Source organism: Ambystoma mexicanum, chromosome 2p (genome assembly GCF_040938575.1).
Source record: "Ambystoma mexicanum isolate Mex_15411 chromosome 2p, UKY_AmexF1_1, whole genome shotgun sequence".
Taxonomy (NCBI): domain Eukaryota; kingdom Metazoa; phylum Chordata; class Amphibia; order Caudata; family Ambystomatidae; genus Ambystoma; species Ambystoma mexicanum.
This window is the reverse complement of record NC_090923.1, coordinates 344,329,000-344,355,542: the sequence shown is the minus strand read 5'-3', so window position 1 is coordinate 344,355,542 and position 26,543 is coordinate 344,329,000. Positions and strand designations below refer to the sequence as shown.

General features: G+C 43.6%; 1 protein-coding gene across 1 annotated transcript in view; it reads left to right on the top strand.

Annotated features, from left to right (window-relative positions):
• Window positions 1-26,543, top strand: part of DNAH12 (dynein axonemal heavy chain 12) — a 3,791,933-nt gene that overhangs the window by 1,212,624 nt on the left and 2,552,766 nt on the right. The window contains exon 24 of the mRNA XM_069643677.1: window positions 4,474-4,630. Coding sequence (XP_069499778.1) covers window positions 4,474-4,630 — 157 coding nt within the window. The remainder of the gene's footprint in view (window positions 1-4,473; window positions 4,631-26,543) is intronic.

The following is a 26,543-nucleotide window of genomic DNA, read 5'->3' as shown; positions in this document are numbered from 1 at the left end:
GCCACCTTTTGCGTCAGAGTCCTTCTTATGCACCCTTACAGCAGCTAAAAAAGTCCTTAAGCGAACTCCATAGATTATGCTATATTTAACCTAACTCTAATTTTCTTTTCATGGCAAAATTCCTTGGGAAAACAGTGCCCACACATTTGTAGACATTCCCTCAGGGTAACTTGCACCTGTCTCCCATGTAGGCCCGTTTTCACCATGCCTATACTACTGAAGGAGTGATTACAGAAGTCTTGGATGACTTGAGGTGGCATGTGGAGACCTGGGGTGAACAAGCTCTGTTGTTGCTCAATTTTTAGGTGGCCTTCAATACCATCAGTGTGGAGATGCTCCATACCCACCTGTACAACTGCGACATCCGAAAAAAGCATTGGCATGGATCACATTGTTCAGCGCAAAGAGACAATAAAGATGGAGATTATACATATAGGGCATCTAAAAAAAGTGTATCTGAAGTCTGGCCCTCACAACTGTGTCTTTCAAATTAAGTAAGTAATCTAGGGGTCATTATAGACACAGATCTCTCACTGTCATCTCATATACCAGCAGTTGCCAAAGATTCTAATGGATTCCTTCCTCCAATGGATTCACTTTCAATGATATCCTGTCCGCAGGACAAATTATCTTCGGAAACTCTTTCCGCGAGGTGGTGCAGCGCAGTTCCACACTGGCTCAGGCCAAAGCCACTCTGTGCCCTGCGCTGGACATGACATCAGGGCTAGTATATATCGAGGTGCCTTGCTCTGTGACCTCAGTTCCTTTTTTTCATCCACTTTGCACGCTTTGGGAACATTCTATTTTGTTTGATGAAAAAATGTCCAACCCTACTAAGGCCTCACATTTTAAACCTTTAAAAGATTGTGTCCGGCAGATGCCATTGTCGGATCCCCACTGCATCTGTCGTCAACGATTGCGGGTCATGGCCATCCATGCATCCCATGGCCCTCTGGGAAAGAGCTGCTAAGCAATTCAGCTCTGGTTCAGGGCAATTAAAGAAGGAATCTCCCTATCAGTAGTTCACCAAGCTGGAGAGGAGAACACAGCGGTGGATGCTCTGAGCAGGCAGAGCACAGTCTACCACGAGTGGGCACTAGCTCCGGAAGTCCTTCAAGAGATCTTTGCCCTTTGAGGAGCCCCTCAAGTGGATCTGTTCATGACCAGTGTCAACAGGAAGTGTGAACTGTTCTGCTCCAGGGAATTACCCCAATAGGAGCTCTAGGCGACGTGTTCGTAGTGGACTGGGTGTTATCACTCCTGTACATGTTTCCTCCAGTCCCTGTCATTCCACGCATGATCAGGAGGTTGAGAAAGTTCGGGAAACCCATGATCCTAATTGCTCCGGATGTGGCCAGGAGGATGTGGTACACTGACCATCAGGACATGTCCATCTGCCCTCCACTAAGTCTTCCAGAAAGAGAGGACCTTGTCTCGCAAGAGGAGGGTCGGGTTCCCCATCCAGAGGTCAAGGCACTCCGCCTTCACGCTTGGTTTCTGAGAGGTTGAGATATAAGGATTGGGACCTCTCGGATGACGTAATGGAGATTTAGCTTTTGGGCAGGAGGCCAGCAACAACATTCTTGTACCACTGCAGTTGGATTTAATTCTGCAGCTGGTTCAGGGGAAATAATTTGGAACCTTTTCTGTGCAGTACACCTACGGTGTTGTCCTTTTGGTTACATTTGGCAAATCTGGGGCTCCCGATTGGAACAATAAAAGGTTATTTGGCAGTGCTTTCAATCTTCAAGCACACATCAGACGAGGCATCCTATTTCTAGCTGCCTTTGATCATACAATTTTTTAAAGGGCTCACTAACGTGTTCCCTCCTATACCTTTTGAAGTGCAGAGTCGGGACCTTAATCTTGTGTTGAAATGTCTGATGTGTGCTCCCTTTGAGCCACTCCATTCATGTCCACTAAGGCTACTAACATTTAACACCATTCTGTTAGTTGCGTTGACATCAGCCCGCAGGATAGGTGAGTTGCAGGCCTTATCTAGTATTTGTTGACAAGGACATGCTTATCCTTATGGTTAAACCTTCTTTTTTGCCAAAAATGTTATCAGATTTTCATTTATCCCCGAAAATTGTGCTTCCAACTTTCTATCCGCCTCCTCATCCGGGCAAGGAAGAGGAAAGGCTACATAGGCTTGATCCCAGAAAGGCTTTGAGCTTCTTTGTTTCACGGATGGTAAAAATATGCCAGCATGACCAGCTTTTCATTTGGTACATTGGTCATAAACTGAGACTTCAAGTTACAAAACACACTTTGTCCAGATGGATCATTCTTGCTGTTACAGAATGCTACAGATTGGCTCTGGAGGGATCCCCCTGATGGCCTGAGTGTTCATTCCACAAGGGTCATGGTGAAATGTTTTGCTCTGCAAAGAGGTTCTGCATACACATGACGTTTGTGCGGCAGCCACTTGGACTACCATCCACACATTTACAAAGCATTACTGCCTGGATTCAACCTCTAGCCAGGAAGCTTTCTCCTATATTAAATTCATGACAAATCTTAAATCTGAAAACACTTAATCCCTCCTCCAAAACCTAACTCTGCTTTGGGACTCTATCCAAAGCTGAGGAATAGATGGGAGGACACAATCCATTCGAAGAACAAGTCACTTACCCCTGGTAACGTTCTTTCGATTGGATGTTCCTCCCACATATTTCACATCGCCCCTCCTAGCCTACCCTACTGTAGAATATCCAGGCATTACACATTACACTTTACACTCTTTCAAAGTCTGGTACTGTCTAGGACTCGCTGATGCTGATAATTCTGCAAGAGGAAGTCGTAAAAAGAGAACTGAAGCCAACGAGCCCTGCACATGCTATATATATCGCTGTTGACGTCGACCCCGAAATGGAGGCCCTCGAGGGACATTAAGTCGACTGCATCGACGCACAGCACTCTCTGCTGAAAATGTTTCCAATGCAGCTCAAGCTGAAAGGATATCTATCTAAAGATGAGGAATACATAGGAGGAACATCCAATGGAAAGAACGTTACCAGGGTTTAGTAACTTTTTCTTCTCTTCCATCAGTATCGGTAGCCTGCTTCCAGTCAGGAGAAGGGTCCTTTCTCTTCTGGCACTTTTCGGAGGTTTCACCTTCTCGCGTCTCGGTTTCTCTGGATTCCCTTTGCTGCACTGCCAACCTGCTTGCCGCTCCTCGAGGGAGGACTGAACTCCATTTTCAGTCCTTCTTCCCTTTTTATGTTCCACTTGCTCACATATTTCCCATATTAACCAGAATGCTGGTTTTGGTTCCACAGAGATTTCTTCATTACTCTGGCCTCTTCTTCATCTCGGTACTAATGTTATTCTCAACTGGGTTACTTCGATTTTTTTCGTCCCAGTCTTCACAAATTTATTTTGTTTTATTTATTGGGTATTATAATGCGCCTATACACAAGTGTTTCGAGGCGCAACAAGACAAGACGGTGGGGGAACAGGGAGGACAAAACAATAAGGATCCTACTAGGCCTCGTGACATTCAGATCGTACAAGTACAGTGAGAGAATTGCAGGGGGGAGTGGAGGTGTGTGCCAGTCAGGGTGGAAGGGCCCATGAGAAAAGAGTGTGTCAGGGGCGCCAGGTGGACAGAGCCAGGGGAAGCAGAGAGTGCAGGGGAATGGAAGGTCCAGGAGCTAAGTGCATGGTAATGGGCTGGAAGGGCTACAAGGGTGCAGGGCCAACCAGGCTAGTGTGGGGTAGGGGCCAGGAAGGGCAAGTGCAGGTAGAGTAGGGGGGTCAGGGGTAGACTCGGCTAGGGAGACCTTGTGCCCTGTAAGACTCTGAAGGAACCAGGCAGCAAGTCAATTGGCAGATGGGACATTAGCAGGGGAGGGGGAGAGTGAAGGAAGAAGAGAAAAGGAAGGTCTTGAGAAGCTTCTGGAAATTGAGGAGATCCAGCTCAAGTCTGAGAGGGGAAGGGAGGCTCACAAATGACTTACATAGGTAGTCCCCACTCTTCCTCGTCTCAGTACTTCTTAAGGAGTTTTAGTTATCTACTCTAGAGAAGTACATGGAAGTATGGGAAACTATGGTACCCTGTATAAGGTACGAGGATGAGGGAGTTTATGGTATAGTCTGGACATACTGCGTACTCCCCGGATAGTCATCCTCAGTCCCATCGGGGTGGGGGTCCTTCCCCCATGAGATCCTCCCACTGAGTACCACCCCCAGGGGGACTTCGGGTCACAGCCTCACCGCCATGTCCTCATGGGAAGGGGCTCTGCCTAGGAGAGAACAGACGACATACAAGGATTCATAAGACTACGCACAACTAATCTCGTCTACTACAAGTATTGATTAACTATTCTGCAACAGTAGCACTTCATTACACACAGAATGACCTTTTTACAGTTTGTAAATGTGTAAGGGCCCCATCCAGAATGTCATCTGCCTGCTTTTGTTTAATTTTTTAGTAGTTGACTAACGTTACTTTTTTAAAATTATGTACAGGGTTTAAAGAACTACAATGAAAAACTTCAGCTACAGCTAAATGACGTTGTAGAACTGGTGAGAGGAAAATTGTCCAAGCAAACCCGAACTACACTGGGTGCATTAGTTACCATTGATGTCCATGCTCGAGACGTTGTGCTGGAAATGATTGAGACTGGTATGTAGATTTTGTCTGTCTTTATGATTATTTTGTTTGGCTTGAAATCCTAAGAACAGTGGTACTTCTTTCATGCAGCATAATTTGACACTTGGGGCTTTGGTCTGTGATGCTTCTCAAACACTTTCTATTTTTTCTGAACAGCAGATTACCTGCGCCTCTTATCACCATAAAAACTCACAATTGTGATCATATGTTTTATTTAATATGTTTATAAAATATTAATTTGTTTTTTTCCTGGCAGTTATGAAAAACAATAAACACTATTTAACGTCATACATTTATAAAGGATTATAGGGGTTATTTTCTATGCGCCGGTGAGTTAATCAGGCATAAAATTGAGGTGCAGTGTAGGAGGGGCACAAAGTGAAATTTACATCTCCCCTTCTCCATCTTGGAAGAACATCCGTTTTTTTGCCTGCATGAGATTTTCATGCAGGGGTACAACCAATAGTTCCTAAGGAGTATGTCACATGTTTCCACCTGCTACATAGTAGGCAGATTCCATAGGAATCCATTATAAAATACAGCGTGCAAAGTGTAATTTTCAGGCAGCATTTATATTTTTACAAAAAGGAGAAAAGTGAAGAGCAAAGGTGATTTCACCTTGTTTTCCTCTTCACGAGTACACTTCTCTCTGTAAATGTTGAACATCGACTGCAGGGGACCCAACAAACATGTAAGTTCTAATGTTGCCCTGCATGCAAAGTGCGCTTACTTTAAAATGACCCTCTATGTGTTGATGAGCTCCATCTGGATTAAAATTAACTCATGTGATTGATGGTCACCTGGGAAATGTTTGAGGATAGTGCTGAAGGGCTCTTTGCTTGATCGGGAGCCTTCTGATAAGGCACCAACATGGTTAAGTGTTCAATGGCACCACCCTAATTCTTCTGCTATTCACCCTAAACATAGGACCAGTGGATGAGGTCTTAGGGTCATCTGATATCTGCTGCACCATTAGATACTTGCATATGGTATTTAGCTGGTTGTCTTATTAGAGGGAAAGGGACATGGACCCATTACACAATTGCCCATCTTAGATCAGTGAATGGATGAAGGTGAATTGTCTGATCATGTGTGGCTGTAAGGTCGTAATACTATTTCCCAATCCACATTTGTGTGGCAGATGGCTTCAGATCCAAAGACCTCTAGCAGGACCATTTGTAAGAGACGCAACCTGGAAGTAACTTTGACGAGAAAACTATTTTGGCATGGATAAAGTCACAAGTATCAAGCAGTGAAAGATATGATGGATCAAGAGTAATTTGTGTTTTTATTGTGAATGCATGATTGAATCCATTAATTAACGTACTTCTTCACTTATTTTCCTTCTCATTTATTGTAATTGGGATAGCCGGTTTAGAGAAGTTTTGTATTCTTGCAAAATAAACCTATGATTTGTAGTCCTGCATACAGTAGCTTCAGAGAGTGCATTTTTTGTTAACAATCAGTTCACTTCAATAAAGTCACCAAGTCACAACTAAACCGAGGCCACCCTTTTGCTCTATAAGACATTGGGGCGTTGTATAGTCCACCAGGTAGTAAATGCGTAGAGTAGAACAATGGTGTAAGCTATTTCGCCTTTGCTTTTATGATCCAGGAGATTTGTGTGTAATTTGAAGGCAGACTAAGGGCGTGGAATAGAATATACATTAATGTGTTGCTTTCCCGCTCTACCTTTAAAGAGTATCATGGTTTCCCACCAGTATGCATTTTCATGCTAGGGGTTAGGAGTAAAGGCAATTACTCTTATGTTTTCTAGTCACATTTCCACTTTGTTTTAAGAATGTTAAAAAGTGCATGGAAATAACCTTTTGCCAAAGGGACACAGTCCCATCCAGGGCAATTTCGGAAGGTTGTAAAATGACCCAAAACGTGTGACACAATACATTTAGATTTTGGCTGTGAGGCATATGTATGTGGTCCCTCCCAATTCGACAGTCCAACATCGAAATAAATGATAGGTTTTTCTCCTCTTAGCAAGATTACCAAGAACAACTCCAGAGATGTGTTTCTCCCTTGTTGGGTATCATCAGTGAGGTGGAATTATGCCTCTATAAACACAGTGAGCAAGGGATCCACGTCTGGATTACCCTTTGTAATTTAGGGTTAAACACCACATTTTTCAAATGTGTGCAATATATGTGGGAGCTCCTTCACTGAGAACAAAGCCAAATCACCTCTTGTGTGGGTTGGTTCCCACTCCGGAGGTTCTGCAACCACATTTTAACTCATTGCACCTTTGACAGAGGTGACTCGCCTAGCATTTCAGTGCTGAACTCGCAATAAGAACAGGCAATTTGGCCATGTTCATTCTAAGTCGAGGGGCTTCTATATATCTACATATAAAAACTATGAATGATTTACAGCAAAGCTCCCTTTAATTTGTAAGCAGTTTATAACTGATTTGCTGTCCTGGATTGAAAATGCAAAATTGTCCCCCTACCCCCAGTGAGGAAATACATTTCCACCTTTAACTCTATACTAAAGCCACTCAGGTTAAAGTGATGCATGCAAAGATCAGCCTTACACTAAAAAAGGTTGCCAAAGCCCAGAAACATTTGATCAGATTGTTAAAATGGAAAGGTAAGCACATTTCTGTTATCATCTTTGGTCATAAAATGTGAAATGTTCTTAAACAATATTCCATTGTTTTTTGTTGTCTAAATGCAGGCTTATGCTTCACAAGCTTTAATGCTTGAATTTGGGGCCAGGATTGCTACAAAATCAATTCCGATTATAATTTGTGTTCTTATATAGCACTTCAGATTGGATTCCACTTGTAACAAAGCACTCCAACATGGGTTATTACACAAATTAATGTTAACTACGTTTTAGCATCCTCCGGAGGATGAAGTGCTGAATTGGTCTAGTTGCGAGATTTGAACTTGCAAGCTGCATGTTTGGCCCCATGTCTGAGGTGATCACTTAACTTGTGAGCTATCCACCTAGACAAGATCTGAGGTCTCCTTAAGGCCTGCTTCCAATGCTCTTGTAACTGTTTCAATGTATGTTTAAAATCATAGACATCTGCGCATTTCACTAGCAAGGTTATCTTGGCCAGATGGATATGCACAACAACCAAGGTGTGCAGTGCAAAAACAAAAATCAGAACTGGTTTTAAATAGTTGGTTGAAGTGCGACGAAGTGGTGCATTGGTGTTGCTACTAGCAGCATTCTTTTGGAAAAGTACATCTGTGATTCACAGAGCTTACCGGATATCTGCAATGCTGCCCATTGAAGAAATCCAGTTACGCTATCTACATCATTTTGATTTCCGACCTGCTTGTGGACGGTGTGCGGCTGTGTAGTCAGGCTGCAGGCTGCTTAATGTATAACCTAAGAAGCAGGGACTGTCAGCTTTTCGAATGGAAGAGCGTAACAACTCTTCAGTGACTGCAGAAGAGCCTTCCTCTAATTTGTTGAATCCAATAATCCCCAGCCCACACATGACATTCCAATCGGTGGGTGCTGTGAGAAACTCAGTGACACAAGTAAGACCGACATAAATGATCTCAGTTCAAGGGTGTTAATTGAACAATAAAAAATGGTGTGTGGGATGGAAAAACGCCTAATCTAAACCTATATCTAAGATGGGGACAGGTGTCTACCATTAAATGAAAAATAAGGCAGTCCTAGTGGCGTGTCAAAAAGAAAATGGCCTATACTAAGAAATCCTTTGCCAAACCTTACAAGTATTACAAAAAAGGATGCAGGATAATTCTCAAGAAAAGAAAGAAGTGTTCTAAAATAATAAGTCAGGATGTGGTGGTTGGGTCTCCCTTCTCCACATTTTATTACGGGGTAGAATGGGAGCTGGTGAAGAACAGTACAATCTATGGCTTCTTTAGCACGAGACGACAGTTCCAATGGCAGACAGTCTTGGGCTTCTCTTGCACGAGACGACAGTTCCAATGGCAGTACTCCGGTCCATTGATGGCCAAGTATCATTTCCTTAAAAAGTCTCTTGCCTTCGGGGCCTGATGTGTTCAGAAAAACCAACAAAACAAAAGTTCCTTTAACAAATTAAAGTTTGTCTTTAAAGTTCGATGTGAGTGATGGTTTCACGCCTGGGTCCCCCTCTTCTGGGCTGGCCCTTCTCATATCTTATTTCACAACTTCCAGTAGGGTGACTGCTTCACTCCTGGGTCCCCTTCTTCTGGGCTGACCCTTCTCAATGGTAATCCAAAGTTCAGTTAGGGTTATGGCTTCACCCCTGGGTCACCCTCTTCTGGGCTGACCCTTCACGTATCATTTTCCACATAAAGCTCTGATGAAAGCTACGCCCTCGGATCTCCCTTGGCCAAGCTTGGACCTCTCTTGACTGTAGTTACTTGGGTGATAGCTTAATCTCTGGCATCCCTTCTTCGGGTTCACTCTTGCCGTCTCTTTTAACTTCTGCTTTGGGGTGACGACTTTTTACCCTCGGATCCCAATCCGCCGGGCTCTGACCACTCTCGATTCTTAGCCTTCCTTCACCGGATTTACTATGGCTCTCGAGCAGTGTGATAGTGGCTCTCCCCTGGTTCCCCCTCTTCTGAGCTGACCCCTCCTTACTTTTTAATGTTCACTTTTATTCCATTAAAAGGTTTTGGGATTCACTTCCCTTGCTTTCATGCCAATTCATGAATCAAATTCTTTTGAATGTACAGGGCTTTTGCTCGACCCTCACGTATGACCACTTTGCATTCCTTTGGTGGCCTTCCAATGGCTCGATCAGAGTATGTCGAGTTAGCAGCCACAGGGTGCCGCTTGCCCTCTGGAGCTGGTCTTCCCCTCACTTTTTTAACAGTTCCTTTTAAAGTTCATCAGCCTTAGTTCAAAAACTTGCCACTTTGCGATTCTCACTGAACACAGTCCAGTGCTTATCGATTCTCCCCTCGAATCACCGGCTGTGATGAACCGCTTGGCTTTCGGCTTCTCTAGAGTCAAGGCCGGTACCACAGGCGCAGGAGTCTCCTCTGCTCCGCCTTATTATCATAGGCTTGCACTATATACCGTTGATGTCTGAAGCAGGACACTTGTGCTATTGTTTTCTGTCTTAGATTCTCTTCCACAAAGGTTCCGCGAGCCTGGGACGAAAAGGGTAAGGTCACTTCTCTCCTCGCCACCCTCTGGTTTCCTGCCGCCTTTCTCCTTCACTTGAACTATCGTCTTGAATTAGCCATCTTGTCGTGCCGTCTTTCGTGCTTGCCTTCCTCACCTTGCTTGTCCTGTGCTCGTCTGCTCCATTTTTTATCCCTGTGGGGAAAAGGAAGGGCCGTCAGGTGTGTGTGGCTCAAATGTATTGCCTGACTCTGCCTGAACCTTCTGTCGGGACATGTCAGGCAAGCAGCATCATTACAATTCCGTAAAACAGAGTTCATACCAAATTGTCCTACAGGATAGGGTTTGTGAAATGGACAACAATGGCTGGGTGTAGAACAGAACATAGGGGACTATGTAGTCAATGAGAGTATTATGTCACAGTAGGTTGGGATTTTGGAAAATGATAATAAGAAGGAAAGGATTGGTGGGATTTGCGGGGTAAACTGGAATAGCTGGGATCAAGAAATGAACAAATGGCATAGTGGGAATCGTATTTTGTCTCAGCCCAAGGGGAGTGCAGGAAATAGTGACCAGAGGGGCGTACAAAAGAGTGACCGGGAGTATTTGGATAGCAGGGGTTTTAGGTGTAACGGTTTCTGAACATGACTGGGTTTGAGATCGAAGGGATTGGGTCCGTCTGGAGGGGTTAGTGGGTTGGGTAGGAAAGATTGAATGGGAGGAGGTGAGGCAGATGTAGTGTAGCCTATAAAGGCCTTGGAGATCTCATACGCCTCTCCTTCCTTGGCATAATACTGCGTCTCACATGGGGCATTCCCCTGAGCATAACCCTGGGGCCCCTCACCCAGGTGATCCTCCCTCGCTCGTCCACCCCGAGGGTTGGGATCTGAGAGCGCGAGCCCTCCCCATGCCACCTTAATAAGGGTTTCCCGTGATTTACTTGTGAGAAAACCCTCAGGTTTCTCAGTGCGGGCATATCTTTTGCTGAAGACAGTAATGTGCAAATGTTTAACTCCTACGAACTTACGCTCACTTCAACAAACATACAAAAAAATCTGTGACTTCTGTAAGGAACTCATTGTGGCAACAGTAAAGACAGTCACAAGTGATCACAGTTCAAGGGTGTTTATTAAACTGTATATGTGGGTTGGAAAATCTAAACCTAAATCTAAGATGGGAGCAAGCTACAACCATCAAATGATAAAGAAGGCAGTCCTAGTGGCGTCTTGTCAAATAAAAGGCCTATACTAATAAAAAAAACCTATTGCCAATTCTTACACTAAATACAAACAAGGAGTGTGTGATAGGGTTCAAAGGAAAGAAAGAAGTGTTCACAAATAACAAGTCAGGATGTGTTAGTCATGGTCTCCCTTCCCCACGTTTTGAGCACGGGACAAGGTAGGACTTCGGAGCACCGCACAAGCTCGAGCTTTCCCAGCACGAGCTAAAATTTCCTCAACTATCAGAGCCTTCGGTGGTTAAGTCTCTTTTATACAAGAAGTATCTTGCCTCTGAGGATCTGATGTGTTCCAAAATAATAAACAAAAGTTCCTTTCTGCTTGCATGTTGGGTGATGCCTTTTACTCCTGGATCCCCCTCCTCCGGATTCAGATCCCTAGAAAGTAGTTTACGATATCGGGACCTTCAGTGTTTCACTCTCTTGCTTAAGAGGGTCTGATATATTCAGAATAAGAAAATGATGCTTCTTCACCCCTGAGTCCCCCTCCTCTGGGCTGAGAGCCCTCTCGAATGTCAGCCTCCCTCCGTCAGGTTCACTATGGCTTATAACACAATCTTCTCTGTGCCATTCACAAATCTTAATGTCTTTTTAAACAGTTCACTGTGGACATCCCTCTGTCGGGTTCACTCTTGTCAACACACTGGGCCTCATTACAACCCAGGCGTTAAGGGTTTAACGTCGCCGTCGGCGCCGTTAACCCTTAGCACCTGATTACCATTTTAACGCCTGCTTTTAGCAGGCGTTAAAATGCAAGGCGCTAACCCACCTTGGTGCTAATTACGGCACCGTAATTAGCACCTTCCCCACTCCCATTATGCCCTATGGGGCAAAAATGGGAATGGGGAAGGGTAAATGGGGAATGGGGATTTACCACCCCACTCACCTTGGAATGGGGTGGTAAATCCGCCATCCACCATGGTGTAAACAGAGTTTACACCATGGTGGTAAAGTAGGGAACTTACCGCCTGGGTTGTAATGAGGCCCACTGTAAATTGGGACTTCAGACTTTGCCCCCTGTTCATTGGCATCCCTCCACTCTAGCCAACTTTTCTAATTTACACAGTTCCTACGATGGGGGATTCACTTGCTTTACCTTCATTTGTCAGTCAAAGATTTTCGACTGTACAGCAGATTTTACTAGACCCCCGTATGACCACTTTGACCCTCTTCTCGCGCCGATCCCACGGCCTTCTGGTAACAGTAGTTTCAACATTAGGGTAATCGCCCAGAGTTTCTCAAGTGAACACCCACATGGTGTGTGACTCCTATGTAGCTGGTTTTCCCCTCTCATATTTACGAACAGTTCTTTGTACTTTCTTCAATTAACGGTATTGCTACTTCTGTTCAAACACAGTTCAGTTTTTTATCGGCTCTCCCCTCAACTCACTGGCTGTGATGAACCGCTTCTTTTCCTTGTCTCTGGAGTCAAGGCCAGTACCACAGTGGCAAGCGTCTCCCCTCGGCTTGGTTATCAGCAGAGGAGGGCCTTGTGTACCGTTGATATCTGTTGCAACACACGCTGGCTATTGTTCGCGGTCTTACGATTGGTTCTGTGGAGGTTTCACAGGCCTGGCTCGGAAAGGGCAAGGTCGCTTCTCTCTTTGGGCCTCATTACAAGTGTGGCAGTAAGGGGTTAACGGTGCTGGTAAAGGTGCCGGCGCCGTTAACCCTGTACCGCCTCATTACGAGGTTCCCTCGCGGGACCCGCTCTGGACGTCTGGTCAGACCAGACGTCCTTTGCGGGTCCCGCAAGGGGACCAGCATGCTAACAACCGGCCCGTCATTAACAGGCCATTGTTAGCATGCTCCCCATTCCCATTGAGCCCTATGTGGGCTCAAATGGGAATGGGGATGGTCCGGGTCTGGGTTCCCTGAATGGGGAAATACCGGGCCCTCCAAAGTCGGAATCGGCCAGTATTTCCCCATTCAGGGACCACAGACCCGAGTTTGGAGGCAGCCATGTCCTTATTAAGGGCATGTCTGCCTCCAAACTCGTAATGAGGCCCTTTGTCACCCTCTCAGTTTGCGCCGTCTTTTTCCTCCTCTTGAACTGTCGTGTTGAGTTACCTCTCTTGTTGTGCGGTCTGCCTTGCTCGTCTTTTGTTCTCGTGCTCCACCTTTTATCCCTGTGGGGAAAGGAAAGGGCTGTCGGGTGTGTGCGGTTCAGTTTAATTGCCTGACTTTGCCTGGCCCTTGGTTTGGGACATGCCAGGTAAACAGTTTTAATTTTAGTCCGTTGTGGTGTGCTCGTGTCGGAAAAGGGGAGAGGAAGAGTTTCTGAGTATACTGCGTGATAAGATGGGGAGAAGGTATTCCAAGAAGGGGAAATTGTATTCTTTGTCCTAAGGGGGTAGATGATTTTGGAAGGGTAAGTTTGGTACGGTTTGCGAAATGAATAGGGGGGATTATGGGAACAGTAGTGTTTTGTTAATGTTGACTGGTATGTGGGAAAATAAGAACCAGAGGGACGTGGAGGAGAATGATTGAGAATATTTGGATATGCAACAGGAGAAAAATTGGTTCTGGGAGATGCAGTGTCCCGGTGCAGAGAATTTTTAATACCTATTGGATACACTGGATATGGAGAGGTCGTTGAATTTGTGTAAGGGGGGTTCTTTCGGTGGAAGGGAGGTAGATGTGGAATAACCTAAAAAGGCCTCAGGGCCTTCGTCCTCCTCGCCTTCATCCATGGTATAAACCGCGTCTCACCTGGGGTATTTCCCCAAGCACAACCCCGAATTCCCCCATCCAAGTGATCCCTTCTCACTCTTTCGCCCCCATGGTTGGGATCTGAGCGCGTCAGCCCCTCTTGGACACCTGAATAAGGGATTCGCGAGGTCCGCTTGGGAGAACACCGCCAGGTTTCTCACACTTCTTTGTCCAGGAGTGCTAGTGTGGTGGCCTTGCCACGGGAGCAGTTAGTAAGTTCTGCGGTCAGGCCAGCAGCCTAATAATCAAGCTTTGTTAGAACAAAGTATTGCAATTCAGTGTGCTCTTGAGAAGATGAACAGCACTGACAAAGGTGCCTGGGGTTCTTTGGATTCCCTGTCTGATACACCAGCTCTATTTAACTCTATGATTCTGGAAGAATTGAATGTTTCAGTTGAGTCATCTATACTCTCCTCTGTGTCTGAATATTGAAAGCACCCAGGGCAAATCAAAGATATCAGTGCCCCATCCCTATTCCTTGGTGAAAGTCTTTGAGCTAATCAAAGAAGAGGTGCAGGTGCATGCAGACCAATTAATGAAGATCCATGCTAAACTTGATATTTGTATGCTCCAGACTAAAGCTAGCTGTAATATTGGGGATGTTGACTTGTAATCTTGTCCACTGAAGTCTTCCTTCAAGGTGGATACTCCCTCTTCTACGGAATTCATGGAAGAATTCGAAAGATTGGGAGCTCTGCCTTGCGCCAATGACGAAATTATCGAGTTGATACATTTGGAATCTCCATTACCATTAAACTTATCAAAGGGGCGACAAATAGAGTGGAGGGAAAAATACAGTGTACCCAAATTAAAAAGTAAACACAGAAAGGGAAGAAAATAAATCGGAGCTCATCTTTGAAATTCATAAGAACATTAAGTGGGCGAGAAAAAGTTATGGAGGGGTTCAGTGGCTGCAAGGAACCCAGAAATGCACCTGATAGTTCCGGGAACAGTTGAATGGCTCAAATCTTTAATAAACTAGCTCTAGGGGCCAAGAAGAGGTCCTCAGCCAACCAAAATGTATGCGTTTCTAGCAGCTCCGATGTGGGTGTGCTGATTTCATCCGTAGAATGTTCTGACAGAGAAGTTGATTTTGTTGGGAGGAACTGTCAGACAGATAAATGTTTTTTTCGGCCAAATGTCTTGTCTGGAATGGAAGGTCAAGTCGAGACTTTAATAAATGCCAGATGGGACAATGAACTGGCTATGACCTCTGGTGCCCTACATGTGCTGTTAATAAGACTATTTGTTTACAAAGCAACAGAGCCTTGGCTAGAGCTTGTGAAGTACTTCAACCTTGGACAGGTGCTCTTCAGCCCTGGGTGATGGAGAAGAACTACAGCAGTGACCCTTTTGGAAATACTAGGGTAATTCTGGAATCTGTTTCCTTCTTAGGATCAGTTCATCATCAATTCTTGGGACATCGATCTTGTAGAGACCCGCCATGATATAGTGGCACTGATATAGTGGCTTTGGATATCCATTTGAAATTGGTTAAATCTCATATTTTAGCTCATTGGATGATCTTAGGTTAAGAGTTTTTGATTTGTATTCTTTTAATGACAAAAGCAAATTAGAAGTGAATAAGAAATGTATGGGTATTTCGCTCATTCGTTGACAATTTCTTGTACTCTTTTGGGAGGAAGGTCATAGTGGCTGACTCTGCTGCTATAAATAGACTGTCTCTTGAGGGCTGGTCCTGACCTGCTGCCTCCCTATCATTTTTAACAATCAGAGATATGAGGAGGCCGGGTTTTTAGTATTTTTTCATGGAACAGACGTTATTACAACCTTCTGAGTAACCAAAGCACCTGTTCTCAGCTAAGTATTAATGAAGTAATATTTCTGCAAGAAACCTTCTCGCAAGAAGAAGTGGCATTAGATGGTTTTCAAATAAAGATTCAAGGTGCTTTTTGAGAGAGGGGGTTATGGGGAGGGGGGAGAGGCCGAAAGGGAGTTTGCTAGTTGCAGTGAATTCTAGTTGGGCAGAGAAAGTTTTGGTTTGGGATGAGCCGTTTGTAAGCATCTTCGCAGTCCAAATCCGCACCAAATGAAAAGGGGATGGTTATTTTCTGGTTAATGATTACTGCATTTCTCACAGCTGACAGACAATGTATCTTTGGCACCTAGCATTTGGAGGGCTCCTGTCCCCTTCCTTCTCTTTCCAGTGAGGTAGCAGCCTTGGTCGTGTTTTTCTAGAGGTGGCTGCCCCGCCCTTAAAGTCTGGCCTAGCTCCCGTCACTTACGGGGGGGAGCTCTGACCTTGCGCTCCCGGGCCGATGTTCACAGGGGCCTTCAATGATGCCTGGTCCCCCCTCACTTCACCTCCCCCCGTTTCCGGCTCTTCAGGGGTAGTAATATCGTGTGCCTCAATCGTCTTGGATAACCACTTTAGCTTCTGCCTTTCCTGGATGTTCAGTACCCCTTTGTTACCCCGCCTCACCGGGCCGCTCCACTGCCTGGACAGGGCTTGGGGATGACTCTCCGGGGCCACTAAGTTTATGATGCTCTCTCTCTGGTTGGGGCGGTACCTTCAAGGAATCTGGGGAGGGGTGATATGCATGGTGGTGTGCGTGGAGCAGTCTACCTTACCGGGTCCGATGGTGTTGCGAGGGTCACCCTCCTCGTTGTTGGGCTACTGCGCTGCTGATGTGCTTCGTTTAGCAGTGCTCCCACTGGGTCCGCCCGCACTACAAGACTGATTAAAGGCTAATTAGTATGTATCCCTGAATGTGTGTGGCCCTAGGAATTTTACAGTTAATGCCGGAGAGAGTTCAATTCGCTGGTCACACCATAACATTCGAATTTCAAATGCAAACCTTGATAGGATAATGAGAACTACGGATTTAGAGTGCAAGATGGAGGTTTTTAATGCAGTGCATTTTGACTCCTTTATGGCAGGGTTGATGGATAAAGCGTTAAGTAACCGAAAGACCAATATTGGGAATATGATAAAAAAACATTTACATGCTATGGTGACCAGTTAGCAGTAGTAAAGCGAACCATGAGGAGATCCATAAGGGTAAATAGGCATTCAACAGATTCCAAGGATGTGAAGCTCCTTAAAGGTAAATCTGCAAAGCAACGGTATAAGAACTTCTGTAAATCTAGGAGTGTAGCTTTACTGATAAGAGATGCAGAGTCCATGCTCAAAGTCCTTATTAGAAAGGATATGAGCGCTTTTTGGACACTGTTGAATTCTCAGGATAAATTGAATGCTGTTAGTCAATTGGATGCAGTCCCTGAACATGCATGAGTTAAGCTAAATTGTATGCATTGAGGAAGGAGGACCAGGACCGCCCGATGTATTGGGGGGGATTCGCGCCATTCCACAGTAGTTAATATCAATGATATGATATGGCATTTATAATGCGCCTGTACACAAGTGTTTCTAGGCACGACAAGACAGGGGGGGCAGAGGGAGGACAAAACAACGATCTTATTTGGCCTTGTGTCATTCAGATCGCACAAGTGCAGGGAAGGGGATACGTGCCACTGGGGGCAGAGAGGTGAGGAGGGGAAGTGCAGGTAGTCAAAAAGTGCAGCCAGTGGGTAGCTCAGTGCAGGTAAATCAGAAAGTGCAGCCAACGGGTGGCTCATAGGTGCAGAGAGAACAAGGGAAGTTCACTTAAGAAGTGGAATGATTACACAGGGGGATGTTCTCTGCAGATTGTGTATGGACAAGACCTCAGTTGAAACTACTAAACATCTGGTGCGCTTATCATCCAGAGAACTACCTATTTGGGGAAGTTGTTTATGGACATTTAATGGTGCAGCAAGGAAAAAATATGGTTACGATGTTTGGGTGTTGAGATAACTTCAGATGGGCTTGCCTTTTTAAAATCACTCGATCTGAACACTCCTATCTAAAGCTTTGTAGTTTGCTGATTCATATGTACTTTTAGATTCCTTGTATGCATTTTTAGGAATATTTTATGCAAGAAATGTGCTTTTTGTATGGGTAACATTTATTTTTATTTTGTTAAGACCTTGACCAGTATTTTTTTATTCTACGAGTGTAATGAATTCAGTGTTTCATCTATTAATGAATTGTATGTTTTATTCATCATTGATTGTTGTATAATGCTTTTATCTTTGTGTCAATTTAGCTTTGTAAAAGATTTTTTATAAACCAAACACTGTATATAAAAAAAAGATAAGGGAATCCAATCTAACATGTACCAGCGCCCTGTTAGTATCCTTACATGCTGAATGGGATGTGCTATGGCAAGTACGTGTAAAGGACAGGGGGCTGCTGTGTCCAATATTGGTATACTACTTTTTTGGCTCACAAATACACTTTAACAGAATGGTGGTACAAAACATTTTCTTATTATTTTAAATCAAAATCGTAAATAAGAAATGATTAGTGAATGACTGTAATACAAATTCACATTTTTTTCCTTTACGATGGCAGTGGTACTTCATAACGAACCCCTTCCTGCTTTGCCTTCCCTCACATATTCAATCTCTGCAGTCCTTCCAGGACACAACTCCCTCAGATCCTTCCAGAGTTTTTGACAAGTGAGGTTTTTGATGGACAGTGCTCTTAGTGCAGGGAAGACGATCTTGCTCAACACAGTAACTGAGGAAAAATATGTAAGAAAAATAAAAAGTGCGAAGTCTTTGTCTAAAACAATATGGGCTTGCAGCTGAATCCTGCATTGTTAATGTTTGCCTGGTAATGAAAAAAATAGATGGTACACAATTTAGAACTACTTAGTTTAACTAGTTAATCAAACTAATCAGGCTTTTATGGTTAACAGTTGTACCTGGGCACTCCAGCCCCCAGGTCTTCTCAACCCGGTGATCTTGAAGTGATAACTCGTCACATGGCACTTCAGACGGGCACTCCAGGATCTTCACTTACCTGAGAGGAACTTGTCTCCGTAATGGAACCAAAAAAGGACAGTCCTGAGTGTACGCCTAGCATGGGGGCTAGCTGATAGACTGTTGGGACCCCAGCCTGTGGTCCAGGAGCGAAATCTAGGCCTGAGAGAGCTTCCTAGAGCTCCCTGTCAGTCAGCCACTTTCTCACCATTTGCCACTTCTCCTCAGAACTCTTCTTGGCAGACAGCTTGAAATTGTTCCATTTGCAACAATGTCGGAGGTGGAAGGCCTGGTTTGAGCCCTTTCCCATACAGCATTGAAGAATGCCCCATTTTTAAGTGTATCAATCTTTTACACTTTTAGCATTTTATACACCAGAATCTATTCTGCCATTTTTCTGAGAGGATTAATGCATAAATCATGCTGATGAGCTTCCATTTGCATTTTCCTTTTTGCATATTTTTAAAAATATTGTGCATAGTAGATTTTACCAGCAGCTGTGCCAAACCCTGTAAGAGTTTTTTTGTCATTGCCTCATGCCTTTATTGTATGATTGTCTAACGTATGTTTAGATGGCATTCTTGGTAGCAAAATACACATGTTCATGTCTGTGCAGAGGTTTACCCCTTGCTATAGGGGTTGCATACAGGCTCAATGGGGATTTTTTGTGACCACATGCTTAGAAGGGGATTACACAGACAAGGACTAGACATGCTTAGTTTGACATCCTGAGCCCGTGTGAGGTTTTGTCTTCTTTGGAGTTATAGCTGTAACACCTAGGCATTTTTACCATTCAGCCTCTCTCATAACCTATGGGAAATTGGAACCCAGTGGGCACGCTAAGGGGTTATCAGGACTGACTGTCCGACTTGAGGAATCGGGGAGTCTACCATGACCCTATCAGATTAGGAAACCAATCCTGCACACTGTTTGTTCAGTCCAGGTTAGGTAGGCAACCCTGTTTTGCTTCTGAGGCTTTCCTCTGTCATTTTATGTATTCACCCAAACCAACCTTTTGTGTCTGTTTAATAAAGGTGTCAAACTGTTGTCTTGTCTGTTTTTTCTAATCCTAAATGGTCACATGCCAACATGTGAACAACTATTACAGATAAGTTTACTGTCTCACTTCTCCTACTTACTACTTATAATATCAGCTGCCTGGAGTAAGGTCTTCCTTAACTAACATTATTTATTTTCTAAGATTCTGAAGTACACCATAATTAGCAAAGATAGTAGATGTGTGTGAGACTCTGTAGGGTTTTTATGCTTGCAAACGATAAGTAAGAGGATTGAGGGAGTGTGCAATGTGATTTGGCTATTGGTTTGGCATTCTAAAAGATAGATTTTGTTGGTGTCGCAGGGAGGTGTTAATCATTACTGGGAAAAAGTGTAGAGTATAGTTCCTGTAATATGAACTAATAATAACAACAGTAATAATAATACATTGCATATAGTGTTATATGCCAGATTCTTCTTTATTCTAAGCACTGTAAAAATAAGTCATATTAAGGCCTAACCTATGAGTATTCTGTATATCAATCTTGGAAGGACAAAGGGATATATCGGAGCTGTTAAGATTTGAGTTTGTGACTAGAGACCTCCCCGAGATCTCGAAAGCCAATATTCTCTTGTTTTGAACATTAAGGTTGAAAGGAGTTGTGACATTCTGTTTTTGCAATAAATAGTTACATTTGCCTCAATCAAGGAACAACATTTAGAAAATATCCCACCCCTCATAAGATGTTCATTTGGAACAGTACACACAGACAAACAGGTTAGATCGAGTAGAGTACTACCATATGATATGCCTAAAAGTGATACATAGATATTAAACCTCACAAGCCTGTGTTCTCCCCTAAACTGTTCATCATTTTTGTGAATAGGTAACCATTTATCAAAACAAAGTTGACTATTTAAATACTCTATCAAATACAAATGCTTCATGTGACTGTGTCACTTTCAAAGCTGGGATGGAGTAGTGATCCATCTTTTCGCAGCCAGAGGTAGTTTCCTGGCCCTGTTGGACTACATGTACGGATCCTTTTCGGAATACAGTTAACATACAAGTGATTCGTTTTTGGAGAGGTGCAATACTACTGACTACATACAGCTGTCCCATTTCTTATGTTGTCAGTGATACTTTTTAATTTTAAAAAATGTATTTAAGTGCATATGTTTATGCGCCATCAACCTTTTACGCTGTATTTAAGAAGTTTACATGCATCCACAAAGTATAAAATAATAACATTAAGGAGATCAGTTTTCTAAAACAATATACATTTCAGCATAAAACAATATATGGATCTCATACATATTATAGAGAAATACATTGTTATCAACAGTTCATCAAGTCATCAAATAATATTTGGAGTAGTAGCTAACCTAACTTTTGCCAATTGCCATATATGATAGGTAGCAATTGTAGCCACCAGCGACTCAGCGCCAAAAATCATACTCCAAAACTGATTGGAGTGGTATAACTTACATTTAAAATAACCTTTCTCATAAAATGGTCTGAGTACTTTACATTGTGTGAGAATATGGTGAGATGTTTCCACTTGTTTTTTACAGAGTCGGCAGAGCTTGGATGGGCATTTCCAAGGAATGCCCATCCAAGCTCCCATGTTTTATAAAGCTGGTAAAAATTCAAAACGTAGATATAATATAAAACGAATCAATGCATGAGTTTGTAAATTTATTAAATAGCTTCGCAGAGTTTCACTAAGCATTCCTTGTTGGAGTAAAGGGCATAGTTGCCAAGCTTTGCGAAGTGAGCCAATGACTAATGCGATCAGAAAGCCTAGTTTTCTTTTAAAATTTGGACAGATATCGGACTTCCACAGACTCAGCAAATAAGGCAAGCCAATGTCTATACAATGGCGAAGGACCAAGCTCTCCATATTCCTAAACCATATACTACATGAACACTGTCTCATGTGCCCAAATATAAGGCTTCAAAGTGAACCATTATCGGGCCTGCCATATCCAATTTTGGCCCATAACCTACAAACTGAGGTTTTCCATAGTGAAATCAAAGACTGCAGGCCCAGTTCTAATCTAATGCCTCTACCTGGACCGCTCTGGGGAGACAAAGCAGTGATTGCAAGATTTTAGCCTCAAGTTTTGTATACCATGTAACAGCCTACTCAGGAAATACTTCCAAGGCGTACAAAATACCAGGGATTATAGATATCTTAAAAGCATTCATTTTGACATCAATGGAGTGGCCCACGTAGCTATCGATAACTTTTTTAATAGACAGCCATTTCTGCCAGACCATCAGAGGTATAACGTCTGCTAAATATGTAGTAGAGGGAGTAGCTTTGATACAAATTCCTAGGTGCTTATTTTATTTGTTCCAGTCGAGTGCCACCCCAAGTTCCAAGTGAAGGACGGGCTACCGTATGCCCATTTACCTATTGTCATAATCCTGTACTTAATAGCATTAGCTCAAAGGCCATTTACACCAGCAAATTGATGTAATGCATTTAAAAAATGTTGAAGACCCACAGCCGTTCCATCTAAATTTACTGTGTCATCCCCATAAATTAGACGGTGGATATGCTTACTGCCATAACAAGGGGGGTGGTTATGTGCGGTCTTCAAAACCAGATCAAGATCAGCAACATATAAGTTAAATGGCAGTGGTGTAATGCCTATATTAGTGGGAAAGGAAACGGATAGTGTACCCTCCTGGGACAACCTTACCTTGACATGTGTATTGCTATGTAGTAATTTAATAAAGTATAATAGTGATACTGCCCCACCTTTCCAATTTTTCCAACAGTCTAGATCTTTTAACAGTATCAAATGCTGCGCTGTAGTACACATAGCACATGTTAAAGTGCTGTCTCGGTATATTGGTGTATATCCGATATTGAGGTGAGAATGAACCAGAGAAAATGTGTAGTGCTGCAGTCCTTCCTTACAGCTTTCTGTTGAAAATTCAGTAGGTCATTATGATCCGCCCAAGCAGAAAGAAGTTCCAAAAGAAGATTTGAGAAACCTTTGGCACTACAGTACAGCATGGCCAAAGGTCTGTAATATATAGGTGACAAGTGTGTGCCCTTCTAATAGATGGGGATCAGGATGGACTGTTGCCAGGTCAACAGTATAGTGCCAGTCTTGCAAATATGAAAGAATAATCTTTGCTCAAAATCTGCCCAGAACTGGGGGGGGTCACTCTTCATGACTGTGTTGCAGAGACCGTCGGGACCATTAGCCCCAGAAGCTTTAGTCTATGTAAAAGTGTCGACTAGATTAGCATCCTTAACATGCACCTAGACCCCAAACCCACCATTGTTTTTGATTGTTTTATTAAACTGGTTTCCGTTTCATTCCAGTATGTGTCCCCAATAAAGGTGCCCCACAATTCCTGTGATACCACATATTTCAATTGCAGTCCGGCCTACTCTGTGAGTTTGCATCAACTGCCAAAAAATGGTTTTGAATCATGAGTTCTTATTAGGATATGAATAAACTTCCAACAAGACGTGGTTTCCGTAAACTTGTATTCTCATAGCCAATGCTATATTGAGAAATTACCTTAGGAACACATTTGGTTCTCTCCACATTTTGTAGAGTACAACTTCTCCTTATTGTACGCACTAAAGCATTGAGTTATTTTTTCTTTTTAGCTATGCAGAGGTCATAAGTCACCCCAGGCTTAACCAAGAGCTTACTACTTACTAAGTGCCTGTATTAAAGTGGCCAATGCAAGTCCAACATCATCTACAGGTCCCCATTACATTCCCTCAATATTTCACCACAAATCATCGCGCTACAGGTTGGTATAGCATTCAGATGGTCAATATTAAGAGGTCCACCGTAACCTATTACCCTGCAGATTAACCAAGGGATTATAACATCCTTTTTGCTGGGGTTTGGGTGGGCAGTTATTGCATTTCATAGAGCGTTATTGCATGATCGCTCATATCCACGGGATAAATCTGAACTCAGGAAGATGATTTCAAATAACCAAGTTAACTAATGTAAAATCAATACAGCTGCTGTAAACGCCATTTGACCAAGTTGGTTGAGTCCCTAGTTGTCAATAATTGGAGATCAAACTCCGCCAATGCCACCCGCCACTCTTTGCCTTTTGTAATAGCCAAGGCCTTTTTCTCCCCCTGTAGGTTCTTAAATAAATTGGGGAAGCAATCTAGGTTAAAAATCCCTGGTAAATATAATCCCACCCTTTGGGTGCTGCGAGTACCACATTCTAAGGGCGTCTACCCAATTGCTGGAAGATTCATGGTGGAACCACCTCCCAAAGGATCGTATAGAGTCACCACAAGCGTGGGCCCGGTTACAAAAGGAAATTTTGTTAAAAAGGCACATAAGGAATTGTTGTGTGGTCTAACAGCTGGGAATTCAGACAAATTATAATCTACTTTTGCACCAATGCATAATCCACCCTTGGGACGGCCCATTAATGGGGGAGGAGACATGCAGAATATTAAAGAATAGCCATCCATATCAAAAGGGAAAGTTAGCCAAGTCTCCTATAACAAGAGCAAGTGTGCCATCATTAACTTATCCTGTCCAGAAATATTGTTAAGAAAAGGCTGATATCCACGTGTGTTCCATGAAAGAACATGCAAGGAAGCACAGTCCTCCGAGTGGTCTGGTCATTGAGGCTTTTGCAATACCTATGACCAGGCATCCTCTGAGGCTCCGCCTTGGCGCCAAATTAATTTGCTGCAAGGGGTGGCTGGTTATTAAAATTGCTCATGATGTCTTGTACTCACAAGTTTGCTAATTGCGAGGAGGGCTGAAACGCTAAAAGGTCAAAGCCCAGATCCAACAATAATTGAGCATTTTTGCAAATATGTTCCACTATACTAGGTGATATAAAGGATGCCAAAACCCAATTCGTAGGACTATTCACCGTAGGTAGTTCAAGCCTTTCGATTTCCTTTGACGTGATTGTGCACAAATCGGGATAAAGTGGAGCAATTGAAGAAACAAGGTATGATTAAGAAAGGGGCTAGAATCTGTGGGATTAGTCTCAGGAAATGTAATGTACTTTAATTCAGCAAACCAGGATGAGTCGGGGAAACACGCCGGCTTGCCGGGCAATTGAATTTGCAGTGCTTCCCCTCATGTAAGACAAGAATCACGTCTGAGAATTGCACGAATCGTTAATCTCCGTAATAGGCACTGTCAGTATTTACACTGCAAGGCTAGCTCTATTAGTGTTCTCGGAATCTCGACACAACAAAACATGTATATCATTTTTAGGAACCTGCACAGTACTCATGTCCGGCCATCCATAGTCCATATTAGCTAAAGATGTAACTGGAAGGGCCATATTAGAAGCTGTAGATAAGGTAGAATCTTTAAGAGGTACCCTGAGAGTACCTGCAGCAGGTTTAGGTAAAGAAGATACTACAGGAACTGCATCAGATATGGCTGCCGTTGCTCTCGGTTTGGCCAGCTGTACGGCCGTCACATTTTTAGGAGATGGTACACTGTGTGGGCATATCCCTTTATCAAGGGGACCCTGTGACAATACTTGTCTGACAGTCCCATCACCCATATCATTAGTGACAGTGTGAAGACCAGCAGAAGAAAAAGTCACTTTGTGTGGCCTATTTCCAACCTGCTTTAATAGAGGAAGATTTTAAGAGCTCTGCTAGTTTACCATGTTTAGACATGCTAATGCTTAAATGGCATGCTGCTCTCTGGCTGCAACAACTTTAACGGAGCCCTGCTGTGAAGCCACTGCTTCAGATGATGTTAGATCGAAGGGTTTGTTGGTGCCCCCCTGTCTAGATATCCCCCCTGCATTTGCACTTTCCAGGGGATAGAATAGAAGATTGCAATGTGGGAACAGTAATCTGATCAGAGGCCACACTCGTTGATGTACTGGAGTCAGAACTACAAATGAGTATGATGTCCACCACTTTGGCCAGTAGAGGAACAGTGCATCCATTTTAGATTCATGGAACTCAAGGTAGCAGAGGAACTAGGTAGTAAGTTATAAGGGCCATAGAGAGAGAGTTAATATTAATTACCAAGGCATCATCTTCGGTTTCACTTTCGCTGAATGTAGACTCTGAAAGAGAGGCTAATATCTAGAGATCTAGACTGGCTGAGAAATGACTACCTATAATATTGTTTTAACATGTGTTGAAGGGTACCAGAGAGCTCCGTCAGAGATTTAAACAAGGATTAAGTAATGATCCATTGTTATCAATTATGGGAGAACAGTAGGGTGTGCTTTTGGCAGGGTGGCTCTTATCACAGTTTTCAGATATGATTTCAGTCAAAGAAGACTCTGGAGAATTGCCCCACACCATTATGTCAGCATCAGCGTTCTCAAAGAAACCAATTGTTTTAGGTTGTAAGGTATCCACCAGGTCTGCTTTGTCCCTTTTATCTTTTTTGTTGTGGTGCAGGGGGATATATTAAGTCGTGAGTGCTACGCAAAGGACTGCGAGTACGTTTTCCCATTCGGTGTGACACACTACCTAGGCTGTATCGATGCTGCTTATTATTTTTCATGAGATCAAAATACAGTATAGATGTAAGGTGGTATTGAGGAACACTTATCACACTTCAGCACGAAGAGAGGGGAGCCATTACAAGTGTTCAAAGAAGGCCAACAATAGTGAGCACAGGCCCTCGATAGCGAGCTTTGTAGCACAATAGTCCTTCTACTACACACACTCCGACTGTAAGAACTCACTGAAGGGCCATGGCTATAGCACGACGTGCCCCTAACCCAGCTTGCAGTGAGTCTGCGTGTCTGCACTCTGCCAGTGCACTCTCCCAAATGCGTGCGTATGCCAGCATTATACTCCTTCCCGCTATTGAGGCGGGACTTCCCCTGTGGCCACCAATAGGATGAATGAGTCTCAAAGTTCATAGGCAGCTAGGAAGATCCTCAGTGTGCATTACATTCTGAACAGCGTAGCCTATGCATGTCTGCACTCTACCAGTTTACTCGCCCAAATGTGCATGCGCTACTGCACGTGCACGCCAGCCTTTTAGTGCTTCCCGGTATTGAGGCAAATCCTTCGCCCAAATGAGGTCAGTGATACTGCAGTACTCCAATCATAATGCGATTTATTATCAGGA